The following is a 24,912-nucleotide window of genomic DNA, read 5'->3' on the forward strand; positions in this document are numbered from 1 at the left end:
ACACATAACACCAAGCAATTCTTCAACACTAGCAGGGAATCTGAGAACTCAACTCAATTCTGATGCTATCTGTCCAGTGACAGCTCCAGATTCCCAGGTTAAAGGCTCCAACCTATTAAGACTGCCCTCCACCCCTCATTCCAGATGCCAGTTGCAAGCCCCAGGCTGTTACTGTGCTTCTGACCTACCAGCTACAGATTGGAGGTTCCCACAACCTCCCCCTCAGGTTTGATTAATTTGCTAGAGCAGCTCACAGACCTCAGGAAAACATTTATATTTACCAGTTTAATAAAGGATACCATAAAGGATACAAGTTAACAGCCAGATGAAGAGACACATAGGGCAAGGTCCCAAATAGAGGAGCATCTATCCTCTGGGAGCTTGGGGCCTGGCCCCGTGGCACGTGGAGGTGCTCTGGCTCCCCAGGCATAGCTCTCTGACTGCAAAGCAGGATGCGAGAGCTCGATATGCTCTTCTTGAGGGTTTGTGTGAGGGCTTCGCTACATAGTCGCAATTTACTGAATCATTGACCGTTAGGTGATTCAGCCTCCAGCCCCTGCCCTTGGGTGGGGTCCAAAAGTCTCTCGTTAACCTGACAAGACACCCATTTCATCTTTAAGACTCTGCAGTGTTTTCAGGAACTGTGGATGAAGACCAGAGTATCTGGGAAATATATATTTGGTCATGTGAATAACCAAATACATATTTCTTATGACTCATTGTATGACAGTAGGGTGGATCTGGGAGAGGCCAGAGGTTCTCGGGAGTTGTGCTGAATCCCTAGGGAAGCCAACTCTGAGATGAAGTGTAGGGTGCGGGACATTTATGAATGAGTGCCCGAGTCCACAAGGGAGGGAGGGAGGAGACTATGCAGAGCGGGCAGAGGAACACAGTCAAGCTGCAATGCAGGCCTAGGGATAGTTTCTCCTGACCCTACAGGGAGTTCTGGGGCTGAAAGAGCCCTTCAGAGTTACCCCAAGTTAGGCCACGATGGCTGGGCCTTTGGTATTTGGACATCAAGCAGTCATCCTGTGTGGAAAGGGACGTGACCTTGTATGAGGTGACTTTCTGCAATGAGGCAAACGCTGAAGGGTCCAACCAGCTGAAGGGTATTCACCAAGAGCACTCCCCGTAACTGAAGCAACAAGGCCTTGCTCAAAGGGGATCCAGCCCATCTCTGAATCTACCACAAAAAAGGACTGGAGGGGGGAGTGGGGGATGTGCCTAACTATACACCTGAGTGTGAGTTTGTGTCCACATCCATATGCAGTTGTGGTAGAGGCAGTGGAGAGACAGACGGCTGGACGAGAAGACAAATGGCCATCAGCAATGAAGGACCCACAAGTTCCCAGGTATATAAACTCAAGGAGTCTCCCCTCCAACCTGGCATTGGCCTCAACCTGCCTGGGTACAGATCAGTAGGGCAACTGGCTCCCACTGCACCCGGGAGGGGGCGGACCAGAGCCACAGCCCATGGAGACCCAGGCAGGGAGGTCACTCCAGCACTACTCTCAAGAAGTTTTGAGCCCCAAATGCAGTCGGCACAGCTGCCCACCCCTTATCTTAAGACAAAGTCTATTCCTACCACATCTTCTCAAGGTCTAGCTGGGAACCCCCAGGCACCAGCAAAGAGCAAATGCAAATCCAGCTTTATTAGCAAAAAGGAATGGTAGGCTTGACTGGGAATTCCCATCTGACCGAAGCAGCAGAACCAACCAGAAAGGAGAGAGGGAGGAGGAAATTGCAGACTAAGGTGTGAGTGGGGATGTGGTCTTGGAAGGCGATGGTTCAAGGCTCCAGGTGTCGGGGCGAGAGCAAGGATGAAGGGGGGGCCATGGCCTTGCCATCTAGAATGGTAGCAGCTCTTCCACAGGGATGCTGAGGACGACATCCATGTCTGGGCTGCACCTGGTAGGGAAGAGCAAAGCGAGGTGTGAGAGGCCCAGCAGGGGCACCAGAGCTGCAGGGTTGGGGAGCAGGACCTCAGGTACTTACTGGGGAAGCCCCATCCCAAAACACAACCTGTAACCTCGCAGCCCAACTGTGTATGCACACATACACATACACACACACAGACACACACATCAACAATGGAAGAGGAATGGGGTTGGCGGAACTAATGTTCCCCTTCTGAGGTCAAGGAAGAATTGGAACTCAGCTCCGAAATGCTGGAGCCCCTAGCAAGAGCACTCCCTCTGGAGTCAGAATGACAGGTTAGGAAACCTGGCTGTTCATGTCACCTCAAGCAAACTCCTCTCTGTGCCTCCCTCCTTCGGTTGGCATCTACCTAACAAGCATTCACTGTATGACAGACCCCCAAGTGAACCTGTCTCTTCATCTGTCAAGTGGGGGTATTAATTACAGCCTCAGTTGTTGGCAAGCAGGATCAAATGGGACTGTGCTGCATGCAATCAGTGCTCAGTAAATGACAGGCATTATTCTTTCTGTACAGGAAGCGAGAGCAATGGGTTTCCATCTGCACGGTAACCCCCACCTCATGACTCACAACTTAGAAGGCTGTAGGATTACACGCTTTCTGCACTCTCTCCTAATTTTCCCATCCACTCTCATGGTTTCAATAACCTACCGGTGCACATGTAATACACACATATTTAGGCATGAAATGTCAGGACTTCTACAATTTATAATACTTCTGAAGGAAAAAAGGGAAGAAAGGAAGATGAAGCCAATATGGCAAAAATATAACTTCTAAATACAGATGGACAACTCAGAACTCATAATATTTTCTCAACTTTTCTGTGTATTTGAAAATTTTCAAATAGTTAAAAAAATACAACAAAAAAATCATCTCTAAACTGGCAATGCCCAAATTTCCATCTCCAGACAATACCTGTCTTCTGAGGCCTTTGCTCTTATGCTCAACTGCCTCCCTCCTGGGTCCATACTGAGGCCTCTCCTAAATTAGATCTAATGTCCATTCAACTGCTCATTGCAGCTACAAATGCATCTTTCACTCCTATCCTCAGGCTTCCCTATCTCTGGATTTGGCCCCGCCACTTATCCTACTATAAAAGCCAGGAACCTAGGGGTCATTCTTGACACCTTCCTGTCCTGTAGTCCCACATCCAAATATCCCCAAGATCACCTTCTTAATCATCTCTCCAGTCCATCACTTTCTTCTCTCTCTTCTGCTACCTACCTTAGCAAGCCACTCCCAACTCCCCCCTGGACCACTGCCATCAACCAGTGGACTCCCAGCATCTACTCCAGCTCCTTTCCAATCGCTTCTCAATGCTCTTTTCAAAGTGACTTTTTTGAAATGCAAGTCTGATGTCACCACTCAGCTTCAAAATTCTTCCCCTCTAGATCAGATACAATATCCGCACCTTGGCTTACAGGGCACCGCATGGAGGTCCCTAAGGACTGGGCCACCCTGCTCCTTCCCTGTCACTCTCCCCGTCACTCTGCATTCCAGCCTCACTGGCCTCACTCAGCTCCACATAAACACAGAGTTCCCTCCTGCCACAGATTCTTTACAGCCTCACTGCTCAACACGTGACGCACTGAGCAGCAGTGTCACCACCACCCAGCAGCCTCTTAGAAACACTGTGGAGCCCACTCCTATAGGCTCGGAATCTGCTTTTTAACAAGATCTCCAGGTGACTCCAAGTTGGAGGTCTACTTCTAGTGTGCCATTCCCACTTTGCAGGAGGGGAGAGCTTCTTCCCACTCCTGGTGTTTCCCTCCTGTGGAAGGGCATCCAGGAGCATATTTGCCCTTTTACTTGCTCTGTCCTAGAACAGTACCTCCCTCAACAGTGAGTCTGCAGGAGGAATGGGGGGCATGGGGGCACCTCCGTTCTCTCTCAGCAAAAAACAGCCCACAGGGAGTATACTCTCCTCTGCTCCAAGGCAGCTACCAGGTAGCTCAATGGGCTGAAATCTGGCTTCAGTATTCAGAAGCCAGCATGTCTGGAGATAGAAGCCCCATCCTCTAGAACCAACTTTCTCAGAATGAAAGTGATAATCTGGCCCATGTCTGCCTGACCACTTTCAGTCTTATTTCAATGTGAATGTGTTCAGAGCTCAGATAGGGACACTGAGCACCTATTTATGGTATCCCCCAAAGATCCCAGTACTACCACCTGATAATGCCCTTCCTTCCACACCCCCTACAGCCCCCCAGGGAACTTCTGCACATCCTTCAGACCATAGGTCAAATGTCGCCTCCTCAGGGAAACCATCCTTGCCTGCCTCATACTCCTCACTGTTGGGAAACAGTCTCCCAGACCCACATGCCTCTCCTTCCATGGTTCTTGACTCAGCTGCAATTAGACACTTGCAGCTTCGTATTGATTAATGTCAGGTCCCTTCCTTGGCTCCATGGTGGCAGGGCCAAGGACTGTTACACTCCCAGTGCCTGGCACTTCACAGGCACTTCATAAGTCTGATAGCATTTTTTAAGGAAAATAAAAAAAGGAATAGGAGGTAGAGGCGGCAACAGACACAGACACTACAAAGAAGAAAAAACAAATAATTCCCAAATGCTGGGATCTGCCCCACATGGCTTACAATACCCCAGGTTCCTGCATGCCATCACAGAGAGCCCTGCCTCGTGGGATCCCCAGGCTCTGCCACAGAGGGCCTGATCCAATGGAGAGCAGGAAGTCCTTCCTGTGGGGCTCGGAAGTCTACCAAGCAAAGAGGGCATCCTTCCCTCTCTGCAGTGTGTCTTCCAGGTCATTCTTCCTTGGAGCCAATGACCCCCCTCAACTCTTTCTTGAACAACCCAGGAGCTTAGCGGTGTACCTGCCAGGCCCTGTGAGTGTAAACACGGAATGTGGGCACTGGAAGGGTCCACAGAGATTACCTAACTCAGCCTGCTGTGTAAAGACGGGACACTAATGCCCAGGCTGGAAAAGGTCACATCTGCCCACGGTCAGTGGCAGAGCTAAGGCAACACCCAGGAATCCTCCCTCCCTGTACAGCATCCTGCCTTTCACAGCAGGCTGCTTCCCCAAGAGCAGAGCGCCTCTGGGAGCCCAGAAAATAGCCAGCTTAAACAGCAGCTGCAGGAAGATCACATACTTGGGTCTCCGAAGCAGAACATCTGCAAATACAACCTCTCGGGGTTCCTGGATCTGGACTTGCAGCTGTTCCACCTCGGCCTTCAACATGGGTATTTCCTCCTGGAACAGCTTGATAAACTGCGAGAAAAGGCATGGCAGGGGAGAGTGAGAAGCCCAGTGTCCCCCAACCAACAGGAGACAAGGGCAAAATGGAGGAGGAGTGGAGACATCCGGGGAAATAGCCTAGCCTTTGTCAGTGGGACTTCCTGGAATCCAGTGGGGGGCCTTTCCATGTGGAGCAGGGCTGGCTCTCATCAGTGACACTGTCTGATGGCCCTGAAAGAGGTGAGGGGACCACAGGTGGTAAGGGGAGGTGGGGGCAGTGCCTGATGGGAATTAATGGGGGCTGGCGGAGATGGTGAAGGCTGCTCATACCACTAACTGATGAAGGTACAAGATAATGAAAATTAATGTGAGAAGTGGATGTTGAAGTTCATTAACACTCACAATGAATGATGGTCACTAACAAGAATTAAGGGGCGAAGCTGCTAAGGGGAGGTAATGACAGTACGACGATGGCTGAGTGGGTGATGCCTGGTGATGGTGTGAATGGGTCATGACCAGTAATGCTGGTCAATGAAGCAAGGCCCAGGCCAGTGCCAGTCTCCTCGGAGGAGTGACGAGTGACAGTAATGGCCGTGGGAAGGCTGAAGGCCAACACCAGAGCCAGAGGCCTTCTGAGCACCGGATCAGGGCAAGCCTGACGCGCACAGGCCCTGGGGGCCGCCCGCCCTCCTGCTCACTCACAAGGAGACCATCACCTTCCTTGCCCACTCACGTCTCTCAACTTGTCCATGCATTTGAGCATCTCCTGGCTATCCCGGGTCTTCTGGAGAAGAGCCTCCTGATGAGGATACTGGGTTTTCTGTGGAGGAAGGAAAGGTCTGGCCCCCAAGTGCCACTTGCTGGGCAGCAGTGCATGGTAGACACTGGTGGGGGTACGGGGTCCTAGAGGAAGAGGATGGGAAGAAACAGGGCTGAGGGCAGGACCTGGGTGCCCACCACAGCAGCTGCTACTCACCTTCACCAGATACCTCAGAAAGTTTTTCTTCTTCTTATGGATCTGTTCAGACAAAGACCCCAGGACCATTTTGCGCATCTCGTTAAGGTCATCCAACTCATCCTGAGGACCAGCAAGAGGGTGTCAGCCACCAGCCCTGCCTCCTACATGGTCCAGTGGGACAGGGACAGGGGCTCACCTACCTGCTGGTTGTCCTTTATCTGCTGCAGCTGGCGTAAAAGGTTGGCAATCTGGACCGACTTGACAGGATACTCATGGTCCATATAAGTGCTCAGAAATCTCACTTCCTCTTGGGTCTTCTCGATCTTGGCATTCAGCTGCTCCACCTGCTGCTGCAGGTCTGAAGGTCAGTGGGGGGACAGGAGGGAGGAGCCTCCATCAAGGACCCCTCCCAAGAGATCTGGGAGGCAAAGCTTTCCTTGGTCAATGGACTGAGGTCTGCGCTGAAGCTAACTCACACAGTGCTGGGAGGTGGTGAAAAGTTAAGCCCCTAGAGAATCGTTTACTCCCAGAGAAGAAGAGGCAACAATGGATAAGAAAGAGAAACTAAACTGGTGTAAGATCCATAGACTAGTTCCAGGTCTGCCACCTGCTTACTACGCGACCCTTGACAAGACCCGACCTCTCTGGATCGCAGTCTCCTCATGCACACACGCCCAAGGCAGCGAGCCCAGGGAGATGGGGTGACATTGGCTCCCCAGAACTGACTACGGCAGGATGAAGACAAAGTCCACCCTGTAGTCCTCCATGAGGGGATCCCCGGTGTGCGAGGCTGCCTGACACACCATCCCTCTCCTCAGAAGACTTCTCTGCTCGGAGGAAGGAAACCACAGGCTCAGTGGGAGACGTGGGATGTGGCCCAGCCACTGACTCCCAGAGAGACCTCGGCAGGAAAGAGACACAGGCTAGGACTGGATTCTGCTCCGAGCTGTATAACCTGGGGCAGGCTCCTTCATGTCCCATAGCTTCAGTTACTTCATCTGTAAAACGGGAGAGTAGTCCCTACCTGACGAGTGGTTGTAAGGACCGAGACTGTGCCCATAAAAACGACGTGCGGGACCTGGAAGAGCTAAGTGCTCAGTAAATAAGCTATTAGCTCTGCGTCTTAGTGATTCTATCTGCCTAATAGAGCACTGACAGGCCTGCTGGTTTCTGGAAGGTCAGCACAGGGTGAATGCCCCATAGCTGACCTCCTGCTGAGGGGGCAAAGGATCAGGGAGTCGGCTCCATGGATTCTTACAGCTCAGTTTGGATTCCTCCTTCTCCTCCCACTCCTGAAGTTCACAATTCAACTGCTGCAGCCTCTCCTTGCTCGAGTGCTCCAAGATGTCGATGATGGTCTGTGGGAGCAGTAGGGTCAGCTCACCCCCAGCTCTGCGGGTACTGCTGGCCCTCAGGGGACTCGGCACTTCCTCAGAGGAGTCCCCAAACCCAAGTCCAAACCCAAACCCATTCCCAGGCCCAGGCCCAGCAACCTGACCAGATGCTGGAAAACCTACTGCCCTACCCTCTCCAAACTTTCCCCTTTCCTACTACCCACCTCTGCCAAGGCCCTACCATACACCCAGGCCCAGGGGCCTAAACCCAGGCATCCATGCCTACTCCCCTCTCTCATCTGAAACATTACCTAGTGGTATGGATACCCACTAAAAAGCCTTTTTAGCCAAGTCCTCTTCCCATCCCACTGCCACCATCTTCACGTTCCATTATCTCCTACCTGAAATATTATAACAGCTACTCCTAAGTAGTCCTGCTTTGATCTGCTCTCCAAACAGCAGTCAGAATGATCTTTCAAAGACAGCTCACCTCATTCCTCTATTTAAAACCCTCCAGTGGCTTCCCTCTGCCCTGTAAATAAGTTCCAAACTCTCACCTGGGCTGACAAGGCCCTCTTCAGTCTGGCCTGGGCCAAACTCCTCTCTTTCTGACCCCTTCCTCATACCTTTTTGTCCAGTCACACTAAGTAACATGTGGCTCCTTGAGCCAGCTACGCTCCTCTCACCCCAGGCCTTGTGTACCCACTACCTCTACCTGGAACCCTCGCCTGCTCTCTAGCATTAACATCTACTTCTGCAGGTTTCAGCCCAAGCATCATGTTCTCTGAGAAGGCCCTCTTGCTCCTCCCATGTCTGGGTTAGAGGGCCTCTCTAAGCTCTCCATGTCCCCCATCCCCACCACAGTACACACAAGAGGCTTTCTAACTGCCTATGACTCCATTTGAATGAGCTTGATGTGGGTGAGTGTCTACTGATCACTGTTTCCCAGGGACCAACAGGAAGCAAAAAAGTTATCAGTATCATAAAATTTTGAGAATATTCTAAGTTTCCCTGGGCCAAATAACTCGGTATGCCCTTGGCTTCTGTTATAGACTGAATTATGTACCCCCCAAAGTTCGTATGTTGGAGCCCTAGCCCCCAACGTAACTGTATTGGGAGACAGGGGTTTTAGGGAGGTAATTATGGTTGTGAGGCCAAAGCAGAGGGGCCCTAACCTGATAGAACTAGTGACCTTAGGTGAAGGGAACGAGATGCCAGAGACCTCTCTCTCCACGTGAGCACAGAGGAAAGGCCACATGAGGACCCAGCAAGAAGGCAGCTGTCTGCCCCTTAAGGAGAGACGACTCATCAGTCCTCAACCCTGCTGGCACTTTGATCTTGGCCTTCCAACCTCCAGAACTACAAGAAAATTAATTTCTGTTGTTTAAGTCACCAGGTAGGTGGTATATTTTGCTATGGCAGCCTGAGCAGACTAATTAAGTCCCTAAGGCTTAATTTTCTCTTCACCTCACAGGCTCCAGATGAGCTCAGTCCCTCTTCGCCCTGGGAAGACTGCAGTCAGGGGGAATTATTTCTCCATTAAACCATTTTTCTGACTCTTCTCCACGCTGCACTCCTGGGTCCCCTGTGAACTTTCCTCCCTCTCACCATAGTTTCACCAAGTGTCTCCTAGAAGAGGCAAAGAATGCTCCCTGGGTTCTTTGCAAAGTCACTTCACCCACAGACGCTAAGTACCACCACTGAAGGAGGCTGGTACTCACAGCCTGGTGGAAGGAACACCAATCCTGGTGCCAGACTGCTGGGGTTCAAACCCCAGCTTTGACTTGCTACCTGGGTGACCTTGAGGGTCAATTTAAGCAAGCTGTCCAGCCTCTTTATGTTTCCATTTCTTCATATGCAAAACAAAGATAACAATAATGTCCACCCCACAGGGTTGTTGTAAGGATTATATGAAAATATACAAAGCACTTAGTATTATGCCATGTAAGTATTTGCTGATGGTGGTACCAGTAGCAGCTACTTTATCCTGCACACTTACTGTGTACCAAGTACAATCTCCCTTTGAGGTGTATGCTAGTGTGCCCTATTTTACAGAGCTCCAGAGGTTAACTCAGTCTCCAAGCTCATATGCGCGGGCGTTTAGATGAGCCTCCCATCTAGGACTGATTCCAGATAGCGGGGGCTAAGCGTGAGAGATGTGCCTTCCAGAAGGAGGAAGCAACTTGTGCAACCTCTCTTGGCTGTGAGAGGCAAGGAGAGGGCAGGAGAGGGCGCCCAAGCGCTCAGAAGGGCCGTGCCGTGGGCAGGACCAAGGCGCAGGGGCTAGGGGGCTGCGGGGCCTCGGTGGGGCCTCACCCCGAGGACGTCCTGCTGCTGCAGCATAGCGCGCACTTGCAGCGCCGAGCTGGCCTCTGCGTCCTGGATGGTCTTGATCAGTTTCTGGTTGAGCCTAATGAGGACGTCCTGGTGGTTGCAGAGCCCCTGGAGTGAGGCTTGCCGGTTCCTGAGCAACGTCTGCGGGCAGAGGGAAGGGGATAGGCAGTGAAGCCGTGGGTGGAGTAGCCTAGAGAGCCCAGGGAGCCTAGGGACCACTCCCCTCCCGCCGCACACTCGCCCCCTTGTGGCCTCCACTGGTAAATGCGATCCCATTGTCTGTGGGCCAGAGCACCTCGAACTGACATCCATTCTGAAACGCCCATTTTCCCATAATTTTACATCTCTGAGATGGGGATGCAACTTATGAATGATGGCATGTCACAATCTAATTGACAAATATTTTATTAGTGGATAATAAAATAAAGGTGTGTCTTACTATCAGTGGTTTCTTAGAATCAATGAAAAATAACAGTAATAGAAAACACCCCAGGTAGTTAAGGTGACAGGTATGACAGGCTATGTCTGGAGGAGAAACAAAGAGAGGTAGAGTGAATGATAACTGCTACCATTTTTCAGCAGTCAGCTGAGCTGCATACTGTCTTTCATACAATGCCCTGTAGAAATAATGAGGGTCTGAGGGGTTGACTTGCCTAAGGTGCCCCCCAACGGGTACACAAACTCTACAATTAGAATAACAATAACAGTTGTTGAGGACCTACTATGCATCAGGCATTGTGCCTCATTCAGCACAAGGTGCACTGTATCAGTTCACCCCCAACAGCCCTCTGTTCATTAACTCTATTTTACTGATTGGTGGAATCTCAGACAGGTTAAATGACTTGCCCGAAGTCACACAGCCAGAAGTAGTGGCACTGGGACTGGGAAAATAGACTTCTGATTACCAGTGTCTGTCTTTCAACTACACTAAGACAGGGAACTGAGTGGGCCTAAAGCTACAAGATGTGGCTGAGCTGCACAGTGATTAAGACTTGGATGTTAGATCTAGAAAGGCATTAAGTCCCAGCTCTGCCACTTCCCACCAAAGGGAATGGGCAAGTCAGTTAGCCTCTCAGAATCTTACTTGTACTTATTCTAAAGTTTAGGAAACAGATACTGGCTTCAGAGGACTTCTGTAAAAAATAAGCACGATAATATTCCCAATCACGCCACTTAGTGGCAGTGCCTTGCACACTCAGTGTGCACTCAGGGAATAGCAGCTTGATACTGCCGGCGGCTCTGACCCTCCACCTCTGCCATCCCTATGCTCCTCTTTTCTCCTTTTGCTCTTCCTCCTTTCTCTGTCCTTTGCTAAAAACTATCCTTTCCTAGCCCTCAGCTTCCATATCCCTCTCAACAATAATAATAGTACAAACATGTGAAGTGCTTATTATGTGCCCAAAACTGTGCTAAGCATTTCACATGCACTACCTCACTTGGTACTATCATTAGCCCCATATTATAGAAGTGCCCTGAGCCAGCATCACTGGGGCTGGTACCCGGAATCTGTATAATCAATACACACCCCACTCCCAGATGATTCTGATAAACTGCAGAATTAGTGATCTCTGTTCTAGAAATGGATCTTCCCTGATCACCAGATCTAGTGTAAAAACCCTGCTTTGTTTCCTTCCTGACTCTTGCCCCTATTTGTAATTACATGGTTACAGTTTGTAATTATGTGTCCTTCTTTCCCAATCTATTCTTCTCCTAGGACTTACCACCACTGAACATAACAGATATTTTTCTTGTTATCATGTTTCTCATCTGTTTCCCCCACTAGAATGTCTGAGCCAGGAGGGCAGGGACAGGGGATGCATTGTCATAGCTTTATCTCCAGCACACATGACAGTGCCTGGAGCTCCGTAAATATGGGCTAAATAAACTGATGAGTAAAGTATTCTTTGGGTTTCTTTAATTCATTTATTATGTATCTCCCCATTGAAGTGCTCCATAATAGCACAAATTCTGAGTGCCATGTTCATAGCTGCATCTTTAACACCCTGCTTGGTCCCTGGTACATAGTAAGCATTCTCTCAGGAGTTGTAGTTGAATAAATAACTGTCCTAAAGCTGAGGAGCACAGTCAAGATCCTAGTTCATCTCCAAGAACAAACCAGCTGGGTAGTTTCAGCTCCCTTCTTCTCTTTCCCCCGTGTCTCCACAGTCCAAACTCACACAGCAGCAATAGCCCAAGGACTCCTGTGAAAACCTAGGTCTGCTCTATTCAGAATCCTCCCAGGGTCTTCCTGTTTTAGGCAGTATAAAACGCTAAGCCTAATCATGGACTGTAGGGCCATGTACAAATTTTCCCTGTTACCCCCCACACCCACCATCTTTCCTCATCATCATGTGCTGTAGCCACAGTGACCTCAGGGCCTTTACACTTGCCACTCCTCTACCTTTCAAATTGTTGCAAATCTCAAGAATTGAAAAAAATTCACATATAAGTAGACATAAGCAGTTCAAACTCATGTTGTTAAAGGGTCTATTATACTTTGAAACATTGTTTAGATCATTATAGAAGCCATAACAACGGATGATGAGAAAATTAATCATCTGTAGTATGCATCAGTTGACATAAAAAATTTAATAATAAGCCTCTAATCTCTGCTTCAAGATGCACTGTATCCCATGAAAGGTTAACTTACTAGAAATGTTAAAATGAACAAGCCGCTGGAATGTGTTCCTAATGCAATGAAATAAAAAGAGATTTTGATTATTTTCCTGAATCTTAAATACAACAGGAAACACTTTGCTTAACTAGCTTTGACCCCTGGTACTGCCATTTTCTAGCTGTGTGACCTGGTGCAAGTCATTTACCTCCCTGCACCTCAGTTTCCCCATCTGTGAAATGGGATGGTGATAAGCATGCCAGTAGGGTTACAGTGAGGAGAAAATGTGCTGAGTCTGGTACTCACAAAGTGCTCAGTGCATGTTTGCTGGCCATCCCGCTGCCCACTGCCTGGCCTGGTGCCTGTGGGAGAAAGCTCCTCGTACCTTCAATAGGCAGATTTGGGCCTGTGTGTTGCCGGGGTCCAACTTCCTTCTGTGCGGTTCTCGTGGATTCCTCGGCTGGCTTGTCATCAACATGGTGGGCTTGGAATGTAACCCTAGGGCATGGGAAAGGGTAGAGGGAGCGAGGGTACAGGTGGGCCAGGGATCAGGTCCCAGGGAATGCACCATCCATGAGAGATGGCCCAGGCCCCAGCCCCACTCACTCCCAGCCTTGTAGCAGGTAAGGCAGAGGATGAAACTTACATTCATTAATAAGCTCCTGAACCCAGCTCTGGGCCCATATAATGGATGGAGAAGCCCAGGGGACTTCCACACACCACAGGAATTATATGTATGGACAGAGGGGAGTGGGGCAACAAGAGATTCTCCATTGCACACGGCAAGATTAGATGGAGTAGAGGTTAAGGACAACACTCATGAGACAGAAAACCTGGGTTTGAATCCAAGTTCTGCCTTGTATTAGCTGTGTGACCTTGGGCAAGTCACATGACCTCCATGTCCTTCAGTTTCCCAATCTGTAAAATATGAATCACCATCATACTCACCTCATAAGGTTGTCGTGAAGACTAAATAAGATACTCAAAAAGGTTTGGAATAGTGCTTAACACACATTGTGTGCTGAATATGTTGTTACTAGTTGTTACTGTCATTACTAGTGACCTGAGAATTGGGATTAGGACCAAAGGTACAGTAGGCATGCACAACTCCCACCTGGCTGTCTCTGAAATACCTATAAAAGCTGTGGCCCTGCCAGATGAGTCATATACGAAAATAATTCAGATCAGAATAAGGCATTTGGAAGGTATGTCCTTAGAATCCCTGCTTTTTTCAGCTTGTGCTGTGCCACCATGAGACAAATCACCCAAATCATCTCACATGCTATAGCTGCAGCCTCAGCGCCATCAAAATTCCTGCTCCAGGTGCCACCCAGTTCATTTCAGAAATATATTATTTCTTCAATTGATCAACAACTTAACCCCGAAAATTTCTAGTATTAAGTATTGAAATGATGTAAATTAATTTTATGTTAAAGTTATAAATTATCTGCATATATCTGTATTTCATTGTATTAAGAGATGGAATGACTAATAAGTTAACTTTGTGGTTATAATTTAAAATGTGTAAATAAGATTTTGACTTAGATTTATGTTGAAAGGTTTAAAACACTATAAGTTATATAAATTACCAAAACTTCTAAGAGCACATAAGAATACCTGTATTTAGAAGTTTATTTATTAGATGTACAAGAATTATTTAAATACCCAATGGTGTTGTTAATCAGACAAGTGAACTACTTGAAAATGAAAACGAGTATATTAAATTTTAAAATGTGGCTTAAAAGGTTTAGGGGAATTTAATTAACCAAGTTCCAAAAATCCCCCATACAGATGTTTATAAAAATTTTAAGATTTCTAAGTTGAACACTTAGGAAGATGTGTAACTTTAGTAATGAGTATTTCTTTTCATTAGTGGTAGTAGTCCTGATTTGTCTTTTTTTTATTAAACTTTCTATTTTGAGATAAGTTCAGGTTACATGCAATTTAAAGAAATAATACAGAGAAATCCTTTGTACAGTTAACCCAGTGGAGGCATCTTGCAAAACTAAGTATATATCACAACCAGGATATTGATGTTAAAAGGGGCAAGATAAATGACATTTCCATAACCACAAGGATGGATCATGTTGCCTTTTATAGCCACACCTACTTCCCTCCCCTTACCATTGTAACCACTGTCAATCACTAACCTGTACTCCGTTTCTTTAACTTTGTCATTCCCAGAATTTCATATAAATGGAATCATACAGTATGTTAACTTCCAGGATTGGCTTTTTTTTTTACTCAGCAAAATTCTCTGAAGATTCATCCAAGTTTTTGAGTGTATCGATAGTTCTTTCCTTTTTACTAGTGAATAATATTCCATGGGGTGAACGTTTCAGTTTGTTTAACCATTCACCCATTAAGGAACATCTGGATTGCTTCCAGTTTGGGTTATTATCAATAGGCTGCTATGAAACATTATGGACTGGCTTTTGTGTAATCCTAAATTTTTGTTTCTCTGGAATAAATGCCCCAGAGTGCAATTGTTGGATCATTATGGAACTCGCCTGTTTAGTTTCATTAGAAACTGCCATATTCTTTTCCATTCCCACAAGCAATGTCTGCATGACCCAGTTTCTCCTCTTTGCCAGCATTTGGTGTTATAACTAGTTTTCCATTTTAGCCATTCTGATAGGTGTGTAGTGCCAATCTCATTGTGGTTTAATTTGCATATCCCTAATGGATAATGATGTTGAACATCTTTTCATGTGCTCATTTGCCATCTGTATATCCTCTTCAGTGAAATGTCTCATGTCTTTTGCTGATTTTTTAACTGAATTGTTTTTCTGTTGAGTTTTGAGAGTTCTTCATACATTCTACACAGCAGTCTTCTGTCAGATATGTAGTTTGCAAATATTTTCTCCAAGTCTGTAGTCTGTCCTTCCATTCTCTTAATAGTCTTTCACAGAACAAGAGTCTTTAATTTTGATGAAGTCCAAGTTACCCATTTATTTCATTTTTCTTGTATGGGTCAAACTGTGTAAATTCTGAGACTTTTGGCCATTGTTCCCAAAGAGTTTTCTCTCCTATGTTTTTCTAAAAGTTGTACAGTTTTACATTTAATTTTGACTTCACTTTACATTTACATTTTGAGTTAATTTTTTTATCATTTGTAAGACTTAAATTGAGGTTCAGTTTTTTGTCTCCAGTGTCCAGGTGTTCCAGCACCATTTGTAGAAAAGGTTTTCTTTCCTCCACTGAATTTTTTTGCACCTTTGTCAAAAATAAGTTGGCATATTTGTGTGGCTCTATTTCTGTTCCACTGATATATGTGTCTCTGCCAATACTACACTGTCTTGATTACTACAGCTATACAGGAGGCCTTAATATCAGGTAAAGTGATTCTGCTCATGTTATTTTTCTTTTCTGAAATTGTCTTATCTATTTTACAGTCTTGCTTTTCTATATAAATTTTAGAAGAAACCTCTCTTCAAAAAAGTTTCTGGGATTTTCATAGGAATTACATTAAATATATAGATCAACTTGGGAAGAACTGGCATTTTACCATGTTGAGTCTTCCATTCCATGAACACAGCATGTCTCCCCGTGTATTTAGGTGTCTGATTCTTTCATCAGCACTATGTAATATTTCAGCATATAGATCCTGTACTTGATTTATTATGTTTATATCTAAATATTTCATTTTCTTTGGAGTGATTATAAATATATTGTGTTTTTAATTTTGGTTTCCATGTAATCATTGTCAATACATAAAAATGTGATTGATTTTTGTGTGCTTATATCCGATGACCTTGATAAGCTAACTTATTCATTCTAGGGTCCTTTTTTTCCCTCCACAGAACTTCCTTTTTTATTAGCGTGACCATCTACATCAACTTGAATAATTCAATCCTGTAAATCCTCCTGTGCATACTGAAGAGGACCATGAACTCTATGCAGCTAGAAACCCAATCTCTTGGTCTTCTTCACAAGGCTCAGCAAATGACTGCTGCTAAATGAGTATCTGAATGAATGAATGAATGAATGAATGAATGAGACTACTGCAACAGAGCCTGACACAAAATAAGTCCTTGGCAAATGGTAGTTTTTCATTACTATTTACACAGATTGCTTTACTCGTGTAAGGCAGGAATCTTTGGGCCCATTTCCACAGGGAAGGAAACAGGCTGGTCAGATAACCTGGACAAAATTACTGGCAAGAAGGAAAACTGGGACCCCAACACAAGTCCGTATTTCTCCAGTGCCCATGCTCTCTCCACTTACATGTGGTTAAGATCATGGGTCCTGGAGCCAAAATGCCAAGTGTCACAGCCTGGCTCTGCCCCCTCCTACCTGGGGAGTTGTACTTCCCTGTGCCTCATCTGTAAGAGGAGGTGATAATAACAGCACTCACCTCACAGGACTGTTGGGATGATTAAATGAAGTCCAGTTTACACTAATATAACTAACTGGTGTTACCAAGGACCAAGAGCAGTCACTCTATCCCATCCCCAACTCCCCCACCAGCCCTCAAGTGCCTCTGCCCACCTGGCTGGATGCTAGGCAAAGTCTTCATTTTGCTTTTCTTGAGGTGGCTGGTTTGTAGGACTGGAAGCAGAGTAGATGAGTCGGTTTTCGCCTTGGGCCGTTGCCATGTAACATAATCCTACCAGACATAACACAATCAATCACACTAGCCTGATGGGCTCAAATCCCAACTTCACCCCTTACTGATACATGTGACCTTGAGCAAGTGACTTTACCTCTCTGAGCCTCTCTCATCAGGAAACTGGATCTAATTATAATACCCACCTCCAAAAGTTAGTGTGAGAATTTCGAGATGATATCTGTAAAGCATGTGGTAACTGCTCCATAAATGTTAGCTATCATTTCTTATCAGCCAGCCAGAATTTACTAAGCACATCCAGGCTGTGAGGTGCTAAGAACTGTGGGAAACAGAAGGCATGGAAAAGCCCCAATAGGAAACCAGAGTAGCAATCAGAGATAAATAAGAGAGTAGCATAATATAACCTTACATTCTGATAAAGAGGTGAGAAAACTGGGTTTCAGAGGCTAGCCCCGGATACAACAAATGTGGGACACGGCTGGGCCTGTAATTCAGGTCTCTGGACTCTATGAGCCCAGACAGTCACGGCCGTGGGGGTTAACTGCAGGTGAACTGCACACTTAGGGTCGGAGAGCCCCCATCTCCTCCCTATCCCTCCCAGACTCACCAGAATCTGGAATTTGTGGACTGTGGAGCGAATCCCAGAGTGGCTAGGTATGGAAAGAATTGGAGAGCGAAAGAACTTCCATCATTTCCAACCCACCGGTGCTGCAAGCAGCAAACGTGAAACAGGCGTGGGGCCTCGAACCCCTACCTGCAGTTTACTAGCGACATCAACGAAGCGGTAGAAAGAAGGGCACGGGGGGAGGCGGGGCTACGAGAATGTGGGCTGGGGAGGGGAGGGGCCTAAAGGCCGCTGGAAGACACCCTGCCGAGGACCGGCAAGGGCACGGGGGCGATGGGGTGGGAGATGGCCACGCATGCGCACTCCACCACCCTCGATGCCTGTTTTACCTACTTCGGAAAGACCTGCGCCATTGGGGAAAATGGGTAAAGAGTAGTTTACTCGGTGGGGCCCTGATCTCTTCGGATGTCTATTTATTCGGCGTCTCCAACTTCCTGGTCTCAGCGTGGATCGCGCGGTAACCCAGGCCCCTCAAACTTCCCAGGAAGACCAGGAGCTTTCCCTCCTGTCTTCGTCTCCAAGGAAACGCACGCAGACTACGGAGCGCCCGCAGGGACTAATCTCGCAAGGCAAAATGTAGCTCTGTACAGTCTTCTCAACTTAGTTACAAATACCCCTGTGGGCCTCGTCCACCAACCTAAAGAATATGCCCTATTTCTCCTCGCATCAGACTTCCATCACTTTCTTCTCCATCCTTACTCTTAACTACTGACTTTGCTTCCTATTTCACTAAGAAAATCGAAGGGCTCAATAAACTCACAAGTTCACATCACCTTCTTTACCCACCTACTTGCCTCTCTGCTATGACTGTGTATAAACTGCCTACTAAGAGCTATTCTTACAATTGTGAACAGAATCCTATCCTCTCTCATTTTCTCTAAGATATAGTCCCAGTCATTCTCCCCATTTTCTCCATCACCCTCTCTGTATTATTGCCATTGGTATACCAACGTATTTTAATTTCTTCAATTAAAAATAGGTGACTACTTGATCCTATAGCATCTTACTATGCTGATGGACAGTAACTGTAATGGGGTATGTGGGGGGAACTTGATAATGGGGGGAGTCTAGTAACCATAATGTTGTTCACGTAATTATACATTAATGATATCAAAATAAATAGGTGACTACTTCTCATCCAGCTACACTCCCATTTCTGCTTCACTGTACACCAAAACTCCTAGAGAGGTCTGCCTGCTCTTTTCCATCCCTTTACACCTCTTCAGTCAGGCTTTCACTCTCTACCTCCCCACTGAAACTGCCATTTGTCAACGCCACCAGTGACCTCCACTTTGCTAAACCCCATGATCACTTCTCAGTCCTCATCTTGCTTGGCCTATTTGCATTATTTGACACAGCGAATCACTCCCTTCTTGAAACACTTTCTAAACTTGGTGTCCAGGAAACCACTCTCTGAGTTGCTTCCTATCTCCTTCTTTGCTGGTTCCTCCTCTTCTTCATTATTGAAGGGCTCAAACCAGGCCCTCTCTTTGTTTCTGTCTGTTCTCCACTTCATTTGTTCCCCCTTTCAGTCTTGTGACTTCAGATGCCATCTGTATGGGATGCCGCTCAGACTGCCATCTCCACCACCTCTCTCCTGAGTTCCAGTCACATACATATATCCAAATGCCTACTCAACATCTCTACTTGGATATTTATAGGCAACTCTAACATTCAATCCTTCCCCAAAAATATTTTTCCCACAACTCTTTCTGGAGTCATCCTTGAATCATCTTTTGACTCAACTCTCATCCCACATCCCATCTGTCAGCAGTACCTTCAAAGTATACCCAGAATCAGACTGTTTACTACCACCACCCACACAGATACATACCCCACTTTCTTCTCATACCTGGACAACAGTACCAGTTCTCACCTTTGCCCTATTTCAGTCCTCACCTTTGCCCTATTCCAGTCCTCTCCCCACACCCCATATTTTCCAGATAGAGCACAGATTTAGAAGCACATTCCAGTTTTAAAAATAATTTGGAGAAGGAGATAGGTTGAAATCATTTAAACTAAAATAGAAGAACGTAACTACGGAACACTAGACCAGAGTTCCCAACCTTCTCCCCTCTTAAAAATAATAGGAAATGTTTTAAACTATACCACACACTATAGTAATCAGAAAAGACTGCTATAGTAAAAGCAATCAGCCTGGGAACTCTGGCCAACCAGGACCCTCTTGGCTGCCCCTAGAGCTGAGGGAATCACTGTACCTGGCCCCCCTTTGCAGAGCCCACTGTACCACAGCACTCCAGCTGGGAAGCTCACCAGAAACCCACTAACATGTAGGAGGTAGCAATATGTGGCAGACTTGGGGTAGGTACCATTCCTTACCTTCATCCCAACTAATAGACTCTGACCTTGCTTTAGACGAGGCAGGTCCCAGCCCCAACCCCTGCCCCAGTCCCAGATCCAGCTCCTCTAGCCATAACTGGTCTGAGTTAGGCTTAGTGGGTTCTTTCCCCTTGCCAGGTACAAGTTTAGTCATAGGCATGTGATCAAAAAGTGTGGCCAAGGAGACAGAGAAGCCTACTCAGAGATTTTTAGAAAATATTTTCATCATGCTGAAAAAAAAAAGACATTGCAGAAAAACATTCCCTAGTCTGCTACTGGATATTGCCATAGGATAATTTTGGCATCCTCAAAATTGTGGAACTGTGAGGAGACTTCACTAAAGAGGATGTACTGGGGAGAATGGAAGAGCAGAAAGTGGAATAAAACCATTTCTTAATAGCATTGTTGAGCCATTAAATTAATCCTGTAACCAATCTAGAAACTACTCCAGATAATATTTAACAAATCACCTTACTGAGTGTGCCATAGTGAGTTGAGTTTTTGGGTACTTTCAGGCCAAAAATATCCTAATGAAATCTACGTATGGAAGAATTAAGATAGGAGGAAACTGGGTCTCTACCAACCTTACAGGACAGAGAGACCTACCTGCTGTGACTGCCTGCCAAATTCTGGGCTGCTTCGTAAGAGAGAAATATACTTTCAACTTGTTTGAGACCCTGTTTTGAGGGTTCCTTTCTCACAGCAGCTTAGCCTGTTCTTTGACTAATATGAAAGGGACTTGGCCACTGTCACACAGCCCTCCTAGTTAGAGATACTGACCCATCATGGACACTCACTGATAGCTGCCTGCTCCTCACAAGCTACGGTAAGAGGAATGGAAAAGACGACTTAAAATACATAGGTTCTGTTTGGGTTTGTAAATATCCTCCCCATGGAAAGATTTGAGCAGGCAAGCAGAAAGAATAAATGAGTGGAATGTGTTAACCTAAAACAATGTATCTGGTAATGATCCAAGCATGATCATGGGAGTGTGGCAGAGAAGGGATGGAGAAGAGCTTGTCAGAGGTTATAAAGTGAGGGAACTGGAAGAGGCCCAAATGAGTTACAGATGTCAGCTCCCCTGAGGGAAAGATCTGAGGTCACTGGCCCCTTCTGACGAGGCTGAGATTTGAAGCAGTCGAATTCAAACTAGGGTCTTCCTGACTCCACAATCCACCTTTTCTTTCACTGAAAGTCAAAAAGGTCACTGAAGCACCTTGAAATGCACATAGATATGTGTAAAGAAAACACAGCTAACAAAAGGTGATGTTAAATGCATCCTATCAACCACCCAAATGTTATCCATGTCTCCAACCCACCGGTTGAGACACCTGAGGAAGGAATAGGGATTCTGTCCTGCGCTAACTTTAGCCAAGGAATCTGTATTAACAAGGTATCCTGGAGAGTATTATGTTTGAAGAAAATAACAGCCACCTACACGTAGGGCCTTCTATTGGCTCTGCCACTTGGCCAAGTGACATAACCCCCATCTCCAAACCCCTGCTTCCTGTAAAATGGGTATAATTACAGCATTGTCTTGAAAGATCCCATGTGATAAAGCTTGCAGTGTGTTAGAACAGTACTGAACATTAAGCGCCCATTACCCCTGTCATCATGATAAATGGAGGTCTTTTTCAAAGATAATGTAATATGACTAACTTGGAATGTATCAAAAAAATTTTAGAGAGGTGCAGAAAAAATGATAGAAAATATTAAGAAGTTAAAGGTTAAGTCTTTGCTGTAAAATTTTCTATTTTCTGTATGTTTGAAAATGTTCATAATCCACTGCTGGAAAAATAATGCATTGTGGTATGCTTTGGGAAGAGACAGAGCTGTTTTGTTTTGTTTCATTTTAGTAGAAAAGGTATAAAAAAGAAAAAACGGACGAGATTTTCCTCAACTATATCCTGCCTTTGGGCTGTGGGCCGTTAGTAATGTTGCTTGAATGAAATCATCGAGATCCGCTTACGAAATACCAAATCCTCGAGAGCGAGGCCCAAGGCTGCCAAATCCTCGCAAAGGCCAGGGACGCGCTCCAAGCTCCCCATCCCGCTTCGGAGCGAGGGAGGTGGGGTTGCAGCGAGCACTCGCCCAAACGCGACTCGGCCGTTACCCGACGGCTCCAGGCCTGCGCTGGCCGCAGAGATCCTCCGCGTGTAAATACCTTTGGCGGGCGGGGGAGAAAAGCGTCGAATTTCAAAAAAAAAAAAAAAAACCCAAACCCCCACAGCCCCGGACGGGCGGGCGCGCGCGATGGGCGCCCTTTGGCTGCGGGAGCGAGTGGAGGATGCTGGGAAGGAGGTAAAATGGCCACCGGCGGCGGCGTGGAGGAGGAGAGGAAGCGGGGGCGGCCGCAGCTCCTGCTCCCTACGCGCCCTGCGGCCCGGGGCGAGGAGGCCGAGGGCGGCCGCGAGAAGATGGGCTGGGCCCAAGTGGTGAAGAACTTGGCCGAGAAGAAGGGCGAGTTCCGCGAGTCGCGGCCGCCGCGTCGGGAAGAGGAAAGCGGCAGCAGCGCGGGCAGCGGACTCGGCGCCCCAGCGGGCCTGGCGGCTCCGGGCCTCGGCGACTTCCCCCCGGCAGGCCGCGGGGACCCGAAGGGCCGCCGGAGAGACCCAGCAGGCGAGGCGGCAGACCCCCGCAAGAAGAAGGGAACAGCCGAGGCGGGCAGGAGGAAGAAGGCCGAGGCAGTGGCGGCCATGGCGGCCCCGGCCAGGCCTGGCACGGCGGAGGACGCGGCCGAGCAGCCCCCGCAGGACGAAAAAGCGACGGCGGCCACGGCGGGCCCCGCGTTGGGCCCGGGCAAGGGCCGCTTCCTCGTGCGCATCTGCTTCCAGGGAGACGAGGGCGCCTGCCCGACCCGGGACTTCGTTGTGGGCGCCCTCATCCTGCGCTCCATCGGCATGGACCCGAGCGACATCTACGCGGTTATCCAGATCCCCGGCAGCCGCGAGTTCGACGTGAGCTTCCGCTCGGCGGAGAAGCTAGCCCTGTTCCTACGCGTCTACGAAGAGAAGCGCGAGCAGGAGGACTGCTGGGAGAACTTTGTGGTACTGGGGCGGAGCAAGTCCAGCTTGAAGACGCTCTTCATCCTTTTCCGGAACGAGACGGTGGACGTGGAGGACATCGTGACCTGGCTCAAGCGCCACTGCGATGTGCTGGCCGTGCCTGTGAAAGTGACCGACAGGTTTGGGATCTGGACCGGGGAGTACAAATGCGAGATCGAGCTGCGCCAGGGGGAGGGCGGGGTCAAGCACCTGCCGGGGGCCTTCTTCCTTGGGGCCGAGAGGGGCTACAGCTGGTACAAGGGGCAGCCCAAGACGTGCTTTAAATGTGGTTCCCGGACCCACATGAGCGGCAGCTGCACGCAGGACAGGTGCTTCAGGTGCGGGGAGGAGGGGCACCTGAGCCCTTACTGCCGGAAGGGCATCGTGTGCAACCTCTGTGGCAAGCGAGGACACGCCTTTGCCCAGTGTCCCAAAGCAGTTCACAATTCCGTGGCAGCTCAGCTAACCGGTGTGGCTGGGCACTGAACAACCGCCTGCCTGCCAAGGTGAACACAGAGCCAGCTTACCCCTCTTAAGTGCCAAAACTTTTTTTTAAACCATTTTTTTATCGTTTTTGAAGGAGATCTTTTTAAACCTACAAAAGACATCTCTCTCTGCCTTCTTAAATCGAGTTTACTCCATTTCAGCCTTTTCTGAATTGGTGACTGTCACCAGTAAAGACTACCGATAACTGTAGTGTGCAGGAGTGTTGCCCCTCCCTTTTTAAAATTTTGTTTTTGTATTTGAGGATTTTTCTTTTTGGTACTTTTTTATTCTCCACGCCTTGTCTTCTTCCTGGATTTTCACCCCTTGGGCTGCCATGCTCATCTTTATGCTCCAGCACTAGTAAGGGGCCCACCATGTGGTAGGCACTCCAGTGTTTGTTGAATTGAAAACTTTGTTGACTGTGACTTCAGTCAGGGTGTCTACTTTTTGCAGCTCTTCTCCCCCAGCCCCCTTTTAATTTGCTGCTTCTAATCTATGTGGTCTGAGAATTTGTGAAACCAGTGTTGTTAGAAGTGTATGTACTCTGAATCAATAAGCTCTGAATGGTGGCCAAGGGCCTCTCTTATGGCACTAAAGTGCATGGACTTTGTGACAGCTCTTTCTGTGGCTCAGAAGCCATTTTTTACAGAATCATGGAATTGAGACTTTTCCTGCTGGAAAGGACCTAAATATTGGTTTGGACCAGTCCCCTGGTTTTCCAGCAGATGAAACTGGCCCAAGAGGTTAAATGACTGGGTCAAAATCACATAGCTGTCTGGTGCCAGAGCTAGCCTAGAATAGAGTTCCCTGACCCCAATCCCGGTGCTCATTCCACTACCTCTCACACTTCACAACATTTTCCTCAACACTTGAGGGCCCAGAATGTCTGATCTCCAGAATAGTGAGCCCAAAGGAATGCTAAGAAATCATCAGGAGGAGGAAGTAGAAAGAGATTTAGCAGGGGCTTCTGAATACCTAGGAGATAGGGAAATGACAAAGGAACATAATCCAGGGTGCAGTCATTGTTCCCTGGGGTACCATAATCTGGATTAAAGTGTGCCAGTGTCCTTGGAGGCCTTACCCTTCCCCGTTCATTGCCATCAGTGAGAAATGGGGGTGCCCCTGATTAAGGAAACCCACCAAAGGTTTACATTTGCACCTTAACCTCACTAGCTAGAAACCCCAGAGAAGCAGCCAACTTGTGCTCATGTGCAACCTCCTGACCCTCAGGAAAAAAAGGTGATTTTAACCCAGAATTATGAGCAAACTGTTAATTCTAAAATGTACTTACAAAATAGGCCTAGCAAGAGGGCATTGGGTCAATGTTACCAAGTTAAAAGTAGAAAAGAAATACACTGCTTTTCTTTTAGTTTTGTCTTTCCTTTTGTTTATGTTTTGCTATTTCCTTGTGGCTTAGAATGTAAAATTGTTGAAAGTTTGTTCTGAATAAATATTTATCTTTTGTATTGCTAA

At 47.4% G+C, this 24,912-nt stretch overlaps 2 protein-coding genes across 6 annotated transcripts; one reads left to right on the forward strand and one right to left on the reverse strand.

The window, feature by feature from the left end:
- Nucleotides 1–1,634: 1,634 nt before the first annotated feature.
- Nucleotides 1,635–22,074, reverse strand: C5H20orf96 (chromosome 5 C20orf96 homolog). Of its 5 annotated transcripts, none has more exons than XM_017665787.3 (11): nt 17,903–21,853; nt 17,552–17,594; nt 16,866–16,983; nt 12,760–12,872; nt 9,743–9,901; nt 7,351–7,450; nt 6,293–6,450; nt 6,111–6,212; nt 5,868–5,954; nt 5,049–5,167; nt 1,635–1,908 (listed from the first exon to the last, which is right to left on the reverse strand). In XM_017665787.3, the coding sequence occupies exons 1-11, from the start codon at nt 17,920–17,922 to the stop codon at nt 1,848–1,850; spliced, it is 1,080 nt and encodes a 359-aa protein (XP_017521276.1). In that variant the 5' UTR covers nt 17,923–21,853; the 3' UTR covers nt 1,635–1,847. The 5 variants fall into 5 exon arrangements, with proteins under 5 accessions (XP_017521276.1, XP_073092862.1, XP_036860529.1 ...); XM_073236761.1 differs by having other exon boundaries at nt 17,552–17,652; nt 17,903–21,851; XM_037004634.2 differs by lacking the exons at nt 17,552–17,594; nt 17,903–21,853 and adding an exon at nt 21,886–22,074.
- A 141-nt stretch (nt 22,075–22,215) lies between these two features.
- On the forward strand, nt 22,216–24,912 carry ZCCHC3 (zinc finger CCHC-type containing 3). The gene has a single exon (XM_017665786.3). The coding sequence runs from the start codon at nt 22,216–22,218 to the stop codon at nt 23,437–23,439; it is 1,224 nt and encodes a 407-aa protein (XP_017521275.1). The 3' UTR covers nt 23,440–24,912.

The sequence above is a fragment of the Manis javanica genome, chromosome 5 (assembly GCF_040802235.1).
Source record: "Manis javanica isolate MJ-LG chromosome 5, MJ_LKY, whole genome shotgun sequence".
NCBI classification, from domain to species: Eukaryota; Metazoa; Chordata; class Mammalia; order Pholidota; family Manidae; genus Manis; species Manis javanica.

What these genes read in the sequence shown, in the direction of transcription:
- C5H20orf96 (XM_037004634.2), bottom strand. Translation starts at nt 21,957, where the DNA reads ATGGGGAGCTTGGAGCGCGTCCCTGGCCTTTGCGAGGATTTGGCAGCC. An exon ending in AGCAGCAGGACGTCCTCGGG is followed by an intron (nt 7,451 to 9,742) that starts GTGAGGCCCCAC and finishes CTGCTCCCACAG; the next exon opens with ACCATCATCGACATCTTGGA. An exon ending in GTTCTGCTTCGGAGACCCAA is followed by an intron (nt 1,909 to 5,048) that starts GTATGTGATCTT and finishes CTTCCCTACCAG; the next exon opens with GTGCAGCCCAGACATGGATG.
- ZCCHC3 (XM_017665786.3), top strand. Translation starts at nt 22,216, where the DNA reads ATGGCCACCGGCGGCGGCGTGGAGGAGGAGAGGAAGCGGGGGCGGCCG.